Below are 17,541 nucleotides of genomic sequence, written 5' to 3' on the forward strand. Positions count from 1 at the left end.
AAATAAAATTTGAGTTATTTACTTTCTAAAGAACAAATAAATTAATAATTTAATTGATCGATAAAATTTTTAATTTATTCATATGATTAAGGAAATTAATTTTAATAATTTCTTTAATCATATTGCACAAAAAAACTAATAATAATTTAAATAAAGTAATATATTATTTTTGATAATTTAATTTATATTAAGAGAGAAAAAAATCATCGGTGATTAGAGTCGTAGAAAACTATCATTATTAAGTTGATTTGTAACACAATAATCACTTAATAAATATTTGGAAAGCAAGCATTTGGAATTGACTTTCCACAGATACGTATAAAATCCGATATTTTCTATAAATTCGACTCGGATTTGGACATTAGGTGAATCCGACTCCAATTGCTCAGTGAGGCCAATTGGAGTCGGGAATCAAAGAGTAACAAGAATATGTCGACGGAATCTTAAGCTGAATCCATTAACTTGATCGGGTTTGGATCCTTGATATACATCCGTCATACGTGTGTTAAAAATCCAATTTCTTCTATAATTTCAATTCGGATGCGGACGTTAGGCGGATCCAACCCGATAACACCCGACGCTGCAGCAGGTGCGTCATGTCTTATTTGCTAATGGTTATTTCGTCGAACACGTTCTTTTCTTGCTCCGCAAGACAAGTAGAAGCCGGAGATCTACTGGAATCCCTTATTACGACGAATAAGAGGGTTAGATCTCTTAATCTCTGCCCCTGTTCGGCTATTCCTTGTTGCCGCATCTTCTTCTAGATACCTCCTTTCTCATCCCAAAGATCTCTCTTCAGAAACCCTAAAATCCTCCCTCTCTAGTTGGAAGTCCAAGCGATCGCTCGGTAATCAGAAGATGAAGATCACCGTGATGACCCCCGACGACCGGTTCATTACGCTTGACGTCGATCCCGATGAATCCGTAAGATCCGTTTCTTATGAAGCCCTATTTTATTGCAATTCTCTGTCGGAGATGACGGTAAAGATTCAATCTTTGCTGTAAACTTTCGTGATTGATTTTGAGTTGCTGTCGTGTAGGTTGAGAATGTCAAAGCGCTGCTTGAGGTGGAGGTATGTGTGCTTTGAAAGCGTTTCGTTAGTGGAATTGTTGGGGATTATTTGTATGCTTTTGGTTATTCCGATTGGATGGTGGTTGTGGATTATGGCAGACGAATGTCTCTCTTCATCAGCAGCAGCTGCATTTCAATGGGAAGGAGATGAGGAATTCAGACCGGTTGAGCGCCATCGGTGTCGGTGATGGTGATATGGTGATGATGGTTCCTCAAGCTGCACGGTAGTTAATCAATCGCCTAACACTATCTGCTGAATTCGCTCATACTTTCATAAATTCTTAGTCAAGGTGATTAAATAGGAAAAGGTTTAACTTATATCTTATTTGGAGTAGTTTCTTTTCATCATCGGATGCAGTTTGCAGTATGGTGCCAAGCTATAAGAGAAATACATTATGTCCTGTTGTAGCTTAGCAATCATCGGTAGTGACATCATGTCACTGAGATACTTGTGGGTTGGTGCCACGGATTCCTGGTGTGCAATAATTGATTTTTACTTAGAAAGTTTCCACAATCTATTAGAAGTTAAGGAGACTTGCTCTGGCTCTACAATGGCTCCTAGTCTTATTTATTGCACTTAATGGCAGTCCTTCGGTAAGTGTAGATTGAACCACATGATTATTGGAAGAATCACAATTTTTACAAACTTGTGGTTGTGAAGTTACAAGAGAATATAGATAAGGTGGGACATACAAAATATTCTAAAAATTTTCATTAATTCGCTCTTAAAAAGATGTACTTTGCAATGAAAAGGCTACATGAGTCTTTCTCAATGTGCTTCCTCCCCTCGGACGAAGCATTGTCAATGTGGTGTCAGATCAGGCCATGGGATGTTAAGTCTGGAAAACTTGTCCATTATCTTCTGTGATATTTGTTCCTTCAATTTTCCAGAACTGATGTTTTTCCAAAGCTATTTTTTTCTTTCACCCTATTCTACTCTTTACTCAAATTCAACAAATGGATAACCAACACATCCAACATTGGATATGCATAATCATAATCATCACGTTTCTTGACTGAGGTGGTCCTTGCTCCATGAGATTATATTAATGGATCTGATTTTAGTATTCTAGCATTCTTCTTGTGTACATAATTCATCCTGCAGAATTGTTCTACTTAATCTAGGCTTTAGCTATTGCAATTGATCCAAGTAATTCTACCTGAGATGTTCAGTTCCTTCTTTTCAGGGCATCATCTGCTGAACTAACTTTAAATACCGATGGGTCGGCTGTGAATCCTGCATCCTTTCGGCATCATGTTAGGCGTGACTCTCAGTTGATAACACAACTTCTTCAGGTATATCACAGATGATGGTCTGCTGAAGTATTTTTTTATGATAAATATTAGAAACTTGCTTCATGCACAAGCAATTAAGCTCTATTACTTATAGAGTATCAGTTTTTTTGCAGTTGATTTAAATGCAATCCCACTTTCATTACATTTGTCTTGTTCCTTAGATATAAGAGAACAACTTAGAACAATTTAAAAGAGAGTTCAATCAAGGGGTTTAGTAACTGACTATGGTACATTGGAAATCTACACGAGGAACCACACAATGAGGTTATGACTCATGGAGTTTGGATGCTATGATTCCTATGGTCTAAAGTTAAAGAGTGAGGGCGAGAGGATGGGAGGAGGTGGAGGTAGAGGTGATAATGACAGGTACTAGTGGGGGGAACAGGAGGTGGGTCAGCGGTGATGCCAACGAGGAGGTGATGGCAGGACAAGGAAGTGTAGTGATGCGGAGGGGTGGAGGTGCCTAAGGAGAAGGGCAGGAGGAGGAGGAGGTGCTGACCGAGGACGAGGAGGAGAAGAGTAGAAGGAAAAGGTGGGGCAAAAGGAGACAATGGAGGAGAGAGAGGGAAGAAGGAAAAAAGTTTTCAATAACTGTCAATTAATTATAAATATATAAAAAGGACCTACTACAACATACTGCTATGTACGTCCTGGTACCAGTTAGTTACTTTACTGCCTGTTAAGTCGATTGGATCAGGCAAAATTGCTCACTTGCCATACTGATTGACCATCATACTGGCAGATGCCTGTTTGTAGGTATGCTCAGAATTACAATCCCTATTTACATCTTCACTCAACCAGCCTGGGTTTACTTGTGCATGACCTCAAATTTTTTGTTGCTATGGAGTTCAGTTTATGTCACATTCAAGTGAGCATGCCAGTCCTATTGTTTTGGTGGATGTATGGTTGTAAAAAGAAATCAAATAATGATAAGATGTTTGCATATCCATATCCATATCTTTTGGTTAAGTGATATAATTGCGAACAATATTGAAATTAATACCTATATTTGTCTTGAGTAGGTACAATAATTTTTGTTTAGCATTAGAAATCCAAATAGTTGAGACTTACGGCTTTGTTGTTGTTATTGTGATATTAGAAACCCATATTTGAAATAAAATTGTGTATCAGATCTCAGTCTAATCCTTGCATGTTCTTAGAAAATGTAAAGTTGTACTTTAAATAGACTTTATAACAAAGGTAAATAAGCAATAAATGGTTGAGAACTAGTTCCAACACATCCATTTTTTAAATAGGAGAGCTTAAAAGCAAATATGAGTATGAAAAGAAAGGTTAGAAAAATAGACCATAATGATAGACCTCCCAAGTTCCAAGTTACCCTTTTCTCTTTTAGTTAATATTTCTGTTTATCATATGCCTTCAAACATCTGGATGCAGCAGGATTTAACCTTATATTCATATTCATATGTGAAAAATTTTGATTAGCAACAATGGATATGAATATGTATTAAAGTGGATTTAGAGGGATGCTACCTGAACCCATTCAGACCTAGGTGGATGCCAAAGATTCTGAACAATTTAGGTAAATGGTAAATGCACTGGAGTTGATGGTTTGTCCTTTTTTATTTGTGCACTACTACTTTGGGTCTATGTTTTTTTTATTTTGGAACATTGTCTATTCTACTCCTTTTTTCACTTCATCTGTCGATATTAACTAAAAAGCTTGCAGAATGATCCACCAATGGCACAAGCTATACTTGGAGATGACCTCAATGAACTTCAGAGTATCTTGCGAGAGCGCCATCGGCTGAGAAACGAATTACAGCGAAAGCAAGAGGAAGAGCTTGTAAGTAGTTGGTTTCAGCGCTTCTGATGTTGCCTGCGCTTGACTTTGTTAGCTTTGGTTCTAGCAATTTTCCCTCTGATTGAGGCAAAAGATGCAATATGTTAGTATTACTTTAATTTGATAATATTTTCAATCATCACTGTTATGTCACCACCTAATGTGACCTAACTAGTGACAAATATAATGGAAAAACGAATCATTTTAGCAAACACTATCTATCCTATTTGTGAATTTCACCTTTAAAGCTTCCAATTTAATATGCTATGATGAAAAATTATAGTACCTTTATGCACAAACAGTTGGAGCCACTTTAGTTTAATAAATCTAGTCAATGGCAGTCATGATTTGATGACAGGTAAGCAATACATATCATATCATAGAGGATAGTGATGCTGTACTACTGCCAGCCAACTACAGAATAGCACTAATCTACATTCATGCCATATATGGTTTGCATTGCAGTTAATTCTCACCTGTTGCTCTAGCTACACAATAAGAAATTTGGTGGGCTTGAGACCAATTGACTGGTTGTGGCCACATCATCGTCCACGTCTTTTCTTTCATCGTATGTTTCTTTGCAATCCCTTTGATGACCTCCTATTGTTATTGTTGGATGCCCCTGGTCAGCTGCTAGTATATATATTGCTGAGGCATGCATGCCATATCAAGAAAAGAGAATGGAATTGAGTTCTTATGGGGCAAAACTGCTCCTACCTCCAATGCTGATTTAAGCTTTGGCAAGGGCAAGGCTATCTCTGACATCCACGAACATCACCTTTGTAGGTCTCAACTGGTGCTTTAGTGAAAATCAAAGCCAATATCATAGGAAGAGCCAACAGTAGTTGGCAGGGTCTGGGGTCTAGGTTTTTGTTGTGGCTATACCATTCACAATTGTGAACACCACTGGGCTTGTTTTATGCAATTCTTCTCTCATTCACATTGGACATATTAAATAGACTAATCCAATTAACATATTACAATTTACAAGTTCTATCACAATAAGATCATGACATTTTGCGTTTTTATGTGTAGTTTGGTAAACATGTTTTTGGCATATTTAGGTGATAGTACATTTTGTTTGATAGAAGCATGATCTGTATCTTTTTAACTTATCTTCATGCTTTTCTAACATCCTGATGATTGACATGGTAATGATATTATATGTCCAGGCTCTGATGTATGCTGATCCTTTTGATGTTGAAGCTCAGAAAAAGATTGAGGCATCTATCAGACAGGTTCTTTGTCTCATAATGCCTTTTCATCTTACTGATCAGGCTATAGTTATCTTGGTCATCTAATTGGAAATAGAAAGCTTTGTATAAAAGCCTGTTAGATGATACTCTAGAAACATGCTATCTGCTTTTTGTTATTATTTTATAAAATATTAGATACTTTGCTTTAATTCTAAATTCTACTGTTTTTTCTGTCATTTTGGGCAAGAGGCTTGTGCAATTGCTTTTAACCTAAACTAGAAGACACTTGATCATTTGTTTGATGAAAATGATTTAGTTCTTAGACTTAATGGTAAGAACACTTTTCTTGTTATTTTATTTAAAATGCAGTTCATTGCTCAAAGATCAACTTTTATTGCAAAGTCATGAATCACGCCATATGATACTAATATTTAAGTCCTGAATCCATAACTTTTTCCAAGAAAAGAAATTTTATTTACTCCTAAATCCCTATGTTGTTAACATTTCTCTGTAAAGATTACAAATTCTATAGCATATAGTTATGTTTTTCTTAATAAATTTCTTTTGAAGAAATAACTGCATTTTGCATGCCATGATATCAATAGATATCACATTGCAGGTAATCTTTCTTATAATCCAATAACTTTGCACCATTTTATAAGGTGCTCATATAAAATTCTCATAGCGATATGACTAATCATGCTGTTATTTGCTCATTCAGTGCATGTAGCATACATTTATGGATACGTTCTCTACATTTTATGTGAGCATTTGATAGACTCAATAGATGCCAGTAGCCAGTGAGCCTCTTCAAGAGAGAAGTATTCACAATCTTAGCAATGATTGAACTTTTCTAGCATCATATATTGACCCTTCTATGTTTTAATTCTTCCATGTTTGCAACATTTATCTGTGCATGCTGAGTTTCATATTAGCTTTGAGTTAGACTACCACAGTTTCAAATATCATGGATTCATAGTCAGATAATAGATGTATGGATCTAGTAGCTTGTTGCTTTAGTCCAGGTCTAGTTAGGATTTGAGTTTGAAAGTTGAAACCACTAAAGGATATTTGTGCATGCTTCAGATGGAAGAGCTTCATACAGAATTTTTCAAATGGGTCATGGACTTTAACATCATAACCATGTTGAAATTGGAGTATTTTTGTTTATTAGCCTCTGCATGGTAAAATGTTTGGTGCTTATTTTATCTTTTCTATGCTTAGTTGCTAATCAACAATCAAATTTCAGAAAGGAATTGATGAAAATTGGGAGGCTGCTTTAGAACACAACCCTGAAGCTTTTGCACGAGTGGTATGTTGTATGCTTGTTACATTTCTGTTTTATTTAGAATTAATCTTTGTTTGTCTTTCATCTTATACCGTCCCATTTGTAGGTTATGTTGTATGTAGATATGGAAGTCAATGGAGTACCTTTGAAGGTATGTCAAATTCTAGCATCCTTTTTGTCTTAGAGCCATGACATTATTTTCTTTATTATCGTACTGCTCCTTTCTATGCTGACGATGAAATTTTGTTTACCTACAAGTACATTATCTTTTCATTCTCAATTATGCATTTTAACTTTATTAATTGAAATTTTTGGATAATAATGTGGGATAAATTACTCACTTACATTTCAGAAAACTCTGTTGCTCACTATAATAAGTTTCTCAACATGACTTCAATATTAGAATACTTGGAGAATTATCAAAAGAAGTTTGTATAATTGCCTCAAAATTTCTTTGCACATCAAATTTAGGGCAAGTTAATACTGAATTCAATCAATGATACATCAATCCAGGGACTTGCCTAAGTACCATCCAATTATATCTGAAGTTATCGTGTATCTTCTTATACTTATATGTTAAAGATGTATGATATGGTGTTAATTGTTTAGAGTTTAGACTTCAGATAGTTACTTTGATATTGTTCTCCAGTCATCCTTTTTTATTCTTCTGTTCATTATTTTTGCTAATTACTTGACGGCCGAAGACTCTGTACACCCTAACACCAATTCTTGGCAAGCTATGGACAACTACTCTCCAAAAGTAATGAGCTTAGACTGTTTAGTGCGAACATAAAACTTTCTTCTTGCCAAATATCTTGGATGTGGGTACTGATATGCTATCTCAAATTATAGCCTACTTTCAAATGTGGTATTATAATAAATTAAAACAATTTGTTTCATGGCTACCTTTCAGTAACATAGTATCAGTTATATAACCTCCTACTGTAGGCAATTCAGCACAAGAGACTGGCTTAGCCATGAATCTGGCATGGCCATTTGGTGCTGCAATCTTAAAGTTTGTGTAGATGGGAAACAAAGACTCCAAGTTTGTTAAGGGAGCCCACAAGAATGTGGAAGAAGACATGAAAGCAAGTTTTGGTTTGGTAAACCTTATCCATTCTAAGACACAGATCATATGCCAATACAAATTATTGTCAGATAAGCCTACCCAGGCATGTCATGTACTGAGCCTAATTAAGTTCTGATTGGTGAAGATTGATTTCAGAAACTACTAGCATGATCTTGAAATGGGGAAGTTTGCATTTTTAAAGATATTCTACCATTCAAAATTCAGCCATGTGAATCATGTTTTTTTCTATCTATATATTTTGTGTGAACAGTTAGATGTAAATCATTGGTTCTTCAAATTGTATCCTGCTCCTTACAGATACATCAAATACTATAACTCTTTGATAAACAACTGGGGACAAATATGCTTTTTCAGATTTGCTGAAACATAAACTTTCATCAAAATAGTGTTGCAACTATTCTAAGATAACTTGCATGTTCCTTATGAAATAGAGCCTTCAATCATGTATATATTTATGGAGAAACCTTCAATTTAGTTACCATCCTTCTGCTGAAAGGCATTGGATTAATTTCCCTCTTGTTCTTAGTTGTAGTTGGTCTACTCTTAGTTTCCCCTGATTTATTAGGATAGTTAGTTAAGATTTTATTTTAAATACTTTTTCACTTCTCTTTCCAGGCTTTCGTTGATAGTGGAGCACAATCTACAATAATCTCGAAAAGCTGTGCTGAGCGTTGTGGGTATGTTCAGTGATTTTTTCACATCAGTGGCTATTGTTTTATTATAAATTGGGGTTATGTTGTATGCATCTGACCCTCATCAGTTCCCATGGTGGAAGGAGCCTCATACACCAGGCTTCCCCTTTTTATCTTTTGATAGATTGACATGGAGATGGACATCATCGAGATAAAATCACTATACACAGAGAACATGTATGATCACATGTGTATAGTTACTTGCAAAGTTTGCAATTTCGTATACCTATCAGTCCATAATGGTGTACCATGTCAGCATGCTGGTATGTACCAAGTTTTGAAAAAAACCATAAAAAGGCTACAAAACAGGGAAAAAAAAAGAAATTTCCCAATAAGGAGCCTGTATCGTCCTGTACTAGATGGTATCAACCTTATACCAGGCGTGCTGGGTGGTACAGGTCCTGTACTGCAAACGTAGATCTGTTACTGGGAATACCACCTGGAATACCTTGTATTAGTCATGCATACCAAGCCATACTATACGGTATTGCAAACCTTGACTACTTGTATATTTACAGGCAGCTTGTTGTTTGATAGATATGTAAGCTTTGTTGCATATCAACTGAAGATATGCCTATTCTCTTATGCAACTTAACGAAGGCTAAACTGTTATATCCTGTTTCTCTGAAGCACTTTGTTCTGTTTCTATATCAGGCTATTGAGACTACTTGATCAGCGTTACAAGGGCATTGCTGTTGGGGTTGGGCAATCAGAGATAATAGGTCGAATACATGTAGCACCAATTAAGGTTTGTTTGCACATTTTTAATTTTTTTGCTTATGAGCTGGTCTTTTCCACCATTTCATCTAGCATTGAAGTTTTTTGTTTTCTATTGAAGCCAATTGTATTGCATCAGTTTACTAATTTGATTTTAAATAACATGAACCAGGGTTTTTCTTTAATACTTTCATCTTTGTATAACATTCACCAAACTTTTTTATTGCCCCACCACTTAAATACTGCCATCTGGTAAATGGTAAAGTAATTTGCAAGAGGAGATGGTTGTGTAACTTATCCCCTCGGCAGCCTTTTTGTTACTTCAAATTAATTAATTTTTGGCACAAATTATTATATAAATATTTGTAACTTCTATTTATCTACACTGTTGACACATTCTTTAACTTAGACCTGACGATTCTTCTGCTTGTCCTATTTTCCAATCAATAATTAGTAGTCTTTCTTGATCATAGATTGGCCATGTATTTTATCACTGCTCCTTCACTGTGTTGGATGCACCCAATATGGAGTTCCTTTTTGGGCTTGATATGCTGCGTAAACATCAGGTAACATGCTAGCAGAATTGGAATTCTTATATTACCTAATATATCCTGACCTTTCAAGTACTCTTTATGTTTGACATTTGCAGTGCATAATTGATTTGAAGGAAAATGTTCTAAGAGTGGGTGGTGGAGAGGTTTCAGTGCCATTTTTGCAAGGTATATTTGAATGTTCAAGAAGCATATGATTCATCATCCTGGTCCTTTTCTTTTGTATTGGATGTGTTAAATTTAGTTCTTTTTGCTGGTTGCTTACCATGTTTGTGGTTTTGTTTGTCAAAAGTGTATTGTAATACCACTACTTATTTGCTATGTAACTTTCTTTTACTACTAAGTTGGAATGGTTTTGAATGATTCAACTAAAATGACATTTTTTGCAGAGAAAGACATCCCCTCACATATCCGTGATGAAGAAAGATTCTCAAAGCAAGCTTCTCTTGGCCCAGGATCTGCTCCAGTAAGCAACACTTTCACATGGATAAGCTTTCCCATTATTTCAATTCCTGCACCTCTCTGCTGTGCACTCTTTCACTTGTTTTCATATCCAGTGTATCTCACATCTGTGTTTTCATCTTCTGCAGCTTATGATGAAAATGTAAACTTATAATTATAAAGTTAATTTGTAATGACAGATGACATGCTTTCTTTGTGGAGCATTATGATTTGCAAATTTAATTTGTCAATTTTTAGTGCATGTGACAATTGACTAACCAAATCAAATTCTTTAATTAATCATCTTGCATAGAAACAACAAAAGCAAATTTTCTGTCTGCCACCATGTGTGACCAAAATGCACAAGGACATCTATTAACAAAGCCCAGTGCCAGAAGTATGTCCTTGTGTTTTTTTTTCTCCTGCACAGTGTAGTTATAACTTCTTTGTTAGCTCCAGCAGTAACTGCCAGGATTTCTTACTGGGTTACTTTTCCACTTTTGCCTTCCAACACTGCAGCTGTGGCCTTACTTTTTGTAAATACCTGCAATGAAAGTTCCTTTCAGAATGATAATTTTGAAAATAATTGGCTGCAATCTTTACTTGATTGCATGCACCATGCACTTCCACTAATGTTAGCATGCCATGCTGTTGTATTGCCTCAAATTTTGTGTTGTGGATCTCTGGAAAGATATAAAAATTATTAGGAATGGATCAGCAAATTTGACAGGTGTTTCTGCAGTGCCATGAGATTATGCTTTATTTTTCAGCAAAGATATCTGTGAATGCAAAAAGAACGTTATTTTAAGCTCCGATTGTGGGGCAATGAGATTATTCTTTATTTTTCTGCAGTGCCAGGGGATTGTGCTTTATTTTTCAGCTACGATATCTGTGAATGCAGTAAGAATATTATTTTAAGCTCAGGTTGTGGAAATTAGTTAGTCATGACTGAAGTTGATAAGATGGATAAATATTGCATTAGAAAACACAAGACATAGCTATACTAGGAAAATTATCAGTCTTAAAATATTTGGGTGGCCAAGAATAAAGGCACTTTAAGTTGTATTTTAGGATCCAAATAACACAAGACAAGATAAAATGGATGGCCATTGTGAACATAATGAAGCTTGCAGTAGCAGCATATATAGAAGTTAGTCAACTAATTTTCGTACTACTACTTGCTAGTTTAACATCAAATTGTTGCATATTCTATACTTGGATTAGATCTGCAATTTCTAGCTCTACTCCAGGTGTACTCACTATGCTTTTCATTCTTGTTCTGTGGTTCTACTTCATTAAGTTCTCCATAGGTTCACATATCTTGTAAATCTGCTACCACCACTATGCTACATCCAAACAGCTTCTTGACAGATTATAGTGCTAGTTCATTGTTTTCATTTGGAGTAATTATCTAAGATTTTATCGTATATCATTAATTTGCATTCTGTAATGCCTTAGGAATCATCAGGTGCACAAGAGAAGACTCTGGATATCTCTGCAAAAAACCAGTCTTCTGGTTAGATTCGCAACATCTTCTCTATAGCTTCCTTGCTTGTTATGTATTTATGTGGTGTCCTTATAAGTATTTTGATTCTCAATCTCATGTTACGACATCTCTTTGTGTGTGATCATTAATGATCACTTTGTGATGCCTTTTTTAACTTCTCTTTAATTCTTTCTTTGCAGGAACCCCTACAAATGATCGTACACAGGTGAATGCCTAGTACTATAAATACTTTTTAAAACTCTTGTGTATGTAAAATGTTTGTGTAAGCATCTTCAACAGAAAGGTTACTAGATATGGTTATGCAACTAACAATGGCTGTTTTCTAATGCTAGGTTTCACATGCTTCTATTCTTTCATACTAAATTCTCCTGTTGCCTTCTGTGAATAATTTATTTATATTAATCAACTCTGTCTTTTATTGCATGATCAAGCAGTATCAAAGAATGATCTAGCCATTAATTGTTTTTGCTGCAATTTGCTGTAAGCTCAAAGATGATATATTCACTTAAACCATTTGATTTCAGACCAAATTTCATCAACTGGTCGTCTCTTGCTTTGTGTTCTCTATTGTCATGTATTCGGACAAACTTTTCACAAGCTACCTATGTTTGCCATTTGCTTTCTTGGAAATTTTGCACAATGCTGAAAACCAGTAAGCTGGGCAACTATAGAGATATATTAATAACACCTATCTATCAATTTCACCTTCTATGATTTCAGGCCAAAAATTTCTTCAAATGATCTTTCTTGCTTGGTGTGTTTGATCATCATTAGATACATTGACAACAACCTAGTCCTAGCTATTTATCTCATACAGGAAAACCCTTTATCGAATTAATAACCCTTTTTTACATGGTATTGTGCCATTCTTTGTAGAAATGTGTATGACTATCACCAACAGTTTTTTACTCGGTTCTTGATGTTGCCGTATGTGATGCTTATGTTGGCACTCGTGTTCATTCTATACAGGATGCTGATTTTGAGGCGAAAGTCAATAAGCTTGTGGAGCTTGGATTTGACAGAGCATCAGCAACACAGGCCCTTAGACTGTTTAATGGCAATGAAGACAAAGCTGCTGCATTTTTATTTGGTGGTTAAGCATTTTATTTTCTTGAATTATAAACTATTCATTTGGGAACCAGAACTAATTTGCTCAACCAAACAAGCATCAATGGATGTTTCCTGCCAGGGCATGTTTATATTTGAGAATTCTGATCAGAAAGGTTGTCAATGAGCAAGAAAACGAGGGTCATTTGCCGTCACAACATTGTGATTTTAATATTTTGCATCATGAATTGCTAATTTTCTTCGACTGGAAACACACGAACGTTGGCAATTGTGTTGTTGATCTTTACTCCAGGATTTATGTCTTTAGAAACTGTGGTGTTCTTTTGCCGAATGCTCATGCATACGTCTTCTGTCGATCTTTTTATCTAAATAGGTTATCATTGGTGTTTTGGTTTACATGAGAAATTAATGACCCCTTTGTCGAATTACAATAATAAGTACATTAGAACTACATCGTAAAACTACATTGATTTTTTAGAAAACAAAGATTCATTCATCTTTTTGGCTGCAACTTTCATTAGAACATCAGGATGGATATTTTAGCACCTTGTCAAAATTTCAATGACATCAGTCAGTATTGCACGGTCAACAGACACAAAGTTTCGTGCCCCGGCAGCCAGTAAAGTATTTAGAATGTTTATTAGGGTTACAACTTACAACAAAAAAAAAGAACAAAAAGAATTAAACAGTACACTACCCAACTTATAGGCTTAACGAGCGACAAGTAAATTTCATATTAGACTATTCATATCTTAATGGTATACCGCTCGATATGTCGGTATCGTACCGAACCAACTTCGAAATGTCGGTATCGTACCGAACCAACTTCGAAACACTGATATGATACTATATGTAATACCTATGAATTCTCATCGAAGGCCATCAAAAAGACCCTTTGACGCAACAAATACTTAGGATCAAAATCATCCACGTTAATCATATAATGTTTTTTCCACCATTGACTTATATAAAACATTATTTAAGTTAATTAAAAAACAATTAAATATCCTTTTCGTGAAATTTTCTTAAATCCTTATTCAACTCACATCACCAACCTCAAATCACCATCCCGTCTTAAAAAGGTGTCGATTATCTAGACGGATAAAAAAATTAATAATTTATCATAAAATCTTTAAGTTCCAATCTCGTTTTCATCCCTTATCCTTTACATAAACATCTTAAGACCCTCGCTCAGTGCCCAAATAGTGAGCTTGTTACAATAGTGGGACTTCAATGAATACAAATATAAAATTAATGAAAGAGATAACATTGTCAGAATCATCTCAATGACAACTGAGAACGCTTGAACAAACAAACAAAAGAACATGATTGGTTAATGAGATTTTTCCATGAACAAACTTCTTATCCAACAGGGAAAGCTTTACATGTTAGAAAGATTGCACCCAAGAGAACTTTAATTGAAAGTAATAAAGAAGTCACATGAGGGAAATTAACGAGGCTACAGAATGTTAGTGATATATCACGTACGTACCTACCTCGAACCACATAAATTGTAATCAATGCATGACTAATTGATTTATTTCTGCCAACATTGACAGACATATTTTGCAGATCATGTTGGTGGCAACCAAGAAACAGCCTTCTAAGGAGTTGGATTAACTGAATAAAGGAAATTAATGGCTGTTTTCCTATGAGAAACAAAGCAACAAATGACTGTAATGATGCCAAGTTAGAGATAGCACCAATTGAGCATAAGATGTAGCAGGCTTATATAAGTTGAAAACAAAGGCAACTGGATAACACCAAATGTTGGAAATAAAGCCTCGTTCTTGTTGGTTGATTCAAGAAATTTAATGCAGTGGATTTGACCATTGAACATACGACAAGAAGCATCAGATCCAGCAAATACAAGAAATGTAAGGCTTTTGAATCAAAGATGAACAATCCATTGAAATATTAAACATCATGTGTGCAACTAAAACCATGCAACTTCTCACTTTTGATCTTCCAATATGGGAGCAGAAGATTGCTTTAGAAAATTCAGAAGGAAATTGCAACAAGGGAAGCCCCCTGATATTGGGCATGTGATTAATTCCGATGACCGAGATATAAATCGGAATCAAATGAACTTAAAACATGATCTCAACCATTCTTTGAGTCTTAAACAGTAGAATCACAGACTTGACATAAGCCTGAGGCATAAACAACAGAAGGATGTTCATGAAATGACACTCTTATGGTGTATATCCTCCAGTATGATAGTAAAGTTCATGAAACAATTGCCTGAGTCATAGGAATGCAAAATGCTTCTTCATAGAAGCTCACTAGAAATTTGGCACTGGCAAGCAGAATCTAAATGGTTTCCCTGGTATAGCATTATTCAAAATCAGATCCCAACTAAAGAAAAAGAAAGCAAGAAAAATCCAATAAATTTCATACCTCCTATTGCAGACAGAAATCATCATTTTCATCTCCGATATTTTGTTGTCAAGGTAAAATAACAGTGCATCAATTATCTAGCACTGGGTAGAGGCCTTTCACTATCTGAATCAGCAATTCTGTAAAATCTTTAAAAAAAAAAAGAGAGATATTCCCTTAGAGATAGCGACACATCTTAATGCAACTGATCTGAGAATTTAACAGAATAGGTGCAATTGGAAGCAACAGAAAGAAAAACAATAACATTATCATGACTAATGCATCTTTAACCACACTGTACCTCAGAGTCTTAGCATCGATAGAAAGTGTATGTGATCCACTGTCTAACTTCTCTTGCAGCAGCTCCAAGATAAGCCTGGGTCTCTTCACCAAACTCTTCCGAGATAATTCTTATTCTTGAAATAGGTCTCTCCCACCACTGTTCCCCCTAGTTCCAGCATGGCCTGCATGGAGATATGACATATCCTCCACCTCCAATTCCACCAGATATAGCTCTCTTCAATTTCTCAATCATCCCCTCCCTTGTACCACCAGATACACCATGTGTACTCATCAGAGTCACACTAATGTGGTGGTATCTATTCTCTTCCAACCTCTTCTCTCTACCATCAACCGAACAACTTAGTGAAAACCATTGATACCCGAGACTTGATCACTTCTGATTTCATCACCTTTTCCACCCGTAATTTTTGCTCCAAAAACTCATCTTTTATACTGTACACAATCTCGTGTCCCAGAGATCCATTTTCCTCAGTCTGTGAAATCCCACTATTGCCGGAGTGTTTTCTGCTGCATGAGATTATGGATGTTGAGAAAACCATTATTCCTGGAGGGCGAATACCGAGGAGGACGATGAAGTCCAGAAGCACATGGCCACTCATGGGGGATGGGTGAGACAGAAAGGCCAAATATGAGAAGCACAGCGAGGCTCTTGGTGAGAGTAGAGTTGTTGGCCTCAAAGAAACCATGAACTCTAGTTGCCCAAGTTGGAAAGACAGCAACCTTATCATTGTATCAACGCTTGCCTTCTAGCTTGTTCCTGACTTACTACATTTTATTTTGGTTGATGTTACACAAATACGATTACAATGCTATGATAACTACACAAAGGTAGAGTTAAAAGCTAAGGGAAAATCTGCAGTCTTTTCTCAAAACAATAAAGTCCTTTAATTTGATTTACACAAAGTCGATATCGAGTTCTCCTCTGACATAATTTTTTTCTATAAAAAAAATATTAAATTTTTGTCCCCCTAGTTCTAAAAATATCCAACCTCAACAGTAAATTGCCATTTAAGTTTCAAATTTGTAGTAATTGAAACCACATTTCTTGGTCTCCTCAAAATTTTCAGTGTTGCAATGAAGTATACATATTTATACTCCAAAATTTATTCCTTTCTTTCATGTGTTTAGTTTACTCTTAGGTTGTGAAAAATTAATAGCTGAAACATATAGGAAATTCATCCTTGGACATCCATGTGATATGAGAGAATTGAAAAATAAAATTTGAAATTTTGGATTGTTATAGGCAAAAGTTAAGGTTAAACAGAGAATATGTTGTTGACTAAAGACTAAAAGAGACATGGTATTTTTTTTTCCTTTTTATTGGTTATTCATGAATTATGGTATTCTTGCTTTTGCCAAACAATGCTAGTGCTCATACATACAATTAAATAGAGCAAAACAATAAGCTTTCCATCTTTCCTGTTTACTATGTACAAGATTTCATTTAAAAATATACCAAGTTGTCCACACTATTTACATAGTTCATTTACAAGTTGTCTTCTTTATTGGAATAGGTGGTATGCAATGAGGAAACATTAGCAACAGCAGTTGAATAGAAAGAAGCATTGGTATATTTAAAGTGATGATAGGAAATAAAATTAGGGTTCCCAATATCGACCCGTCTCGCTCGATACGAGCTATACATACTGGTCCAACAGGGGATTGATACGCAGAGCGCCCTCTATCAAGCGGTACTGTATCCTAACCTCATATCAGGCAATGCGAGGTTCATACCGGACGGTAATGATCGAAATCTAATCGTTACCGACCAGTACCGATCGTAAATAATCGGATTTCGACCGTTACCAATCAAAGGCTAAGATCGCCTATTTCAACCATTTGAACCATAAGAAAGGGTTTTTAAACCTTTTCCTTGCCCCCTCTTTCAGCTTATATCATTCTCTTAATCTCTTTAACTCTCTCAAACTCATTCTTACTCACATTTAACAATTCAAATCATTTCTTTGTAGATAATTTATTATTAATGTAAGGACGATTTAGGATGCACCACAAAATTACTCCTCAAAGCCCGAAAAAAATGTCACTATTCTTTCCTAATTTAGATTATTTTTGCTAAATTATACTAAATTTATATTTATTTTCAACTTAAAAACCCTAATCTAACTTTTTTCTATTT

The 17,541-nt window shown here is 35.4% G+C and overlaps 1 protein-coding gene across 2 annotated transcripts; it reads left to right on the forward strand.

Annotated features, from left to right (window-relative positions):
* The first annotated feature begins 602 nt into the window (after positions 1-602).
* LOC135584773 (protein DNA-DAMAGE INDUCIBLE 1-like) lies at positions 603-12,975 on the forward strand. 2 transcript variants are annotated; one of them, XM_065083794.1, is made up of 17 exons: positions 603-704; positions 800-924; positions 1,041-1,073; positions 1,172-1,296; positions 2,260-2,368; positions 4,059-4,175; positions 5,345-5,410; positions 6,618-6,680; positions 6,763-6,807; positions 8,362-8,423; positions 9,093-9,186; positions 9,629-9,721; positions 9,805-9,874; positions 10,096-10,172; positions 11,606-11,663; positions 11,834-11,859; positions 12,624-12,975. In XM_065083794.1, the coding sequence occupies exons 2-17, from the start codon at positions 859-861 to the stop codon at positions 12,750-12,752; spliced, it is 1,233 nt and encodes a 410-aa protein (XP_064939866.1). In that variant the 5' UTR covers positions 603-704; positions 800-858; the 3' UTR covers positions 12,753-12,975. The 2 variants fall into 2 exon arrangements, with proteins under 2 accessions (XP_064939866.1, XP_064939865.1); XM_065083793.1 differs by having other exon boundaries at positions 668-924.
* Positions 12,976-17,541: the final 4,566 nt, after the last annotated feature.

Source organism: Musa acuminata, chromosome BXJ1-9 (assembly GCF_036884655.1).
Source record: "Musa acuminata AAA Group cultivar baxijiao chromosome BXJ1-9, Cavendish_Baxijiao_AAA, whole genome shotgun sequence".
Lineage (NCBI taxonomy): Eukaryota > Viridiplantae > Streptophyta > Magnoliopsida > Zingiberales > Musaceae > Musa > Musa acuminata.

Coding starts and splice junctions, on each gene's coding strand:
- LOC135584773 (XM_065083794.1), top strand. CDS start 859: ATGAAGATCACCGTGATGACCCCCGACGACCGGTTCATTACGCTTGAC. Junction 925..1,040: donor ACGTCGATCCCGATGAATCC/GTAAGATCCGTT, acceptor GCTGTCGTGTAG/GTTGAGAATGTCAAAGCGCT. Junction 9,875..10,095: donor TTCAGTGCCATTTTTGCAAG/GTATATTTGAAT, acceptor CATTTTTTGCAG/AGAAAGACATCCCCTCACAT.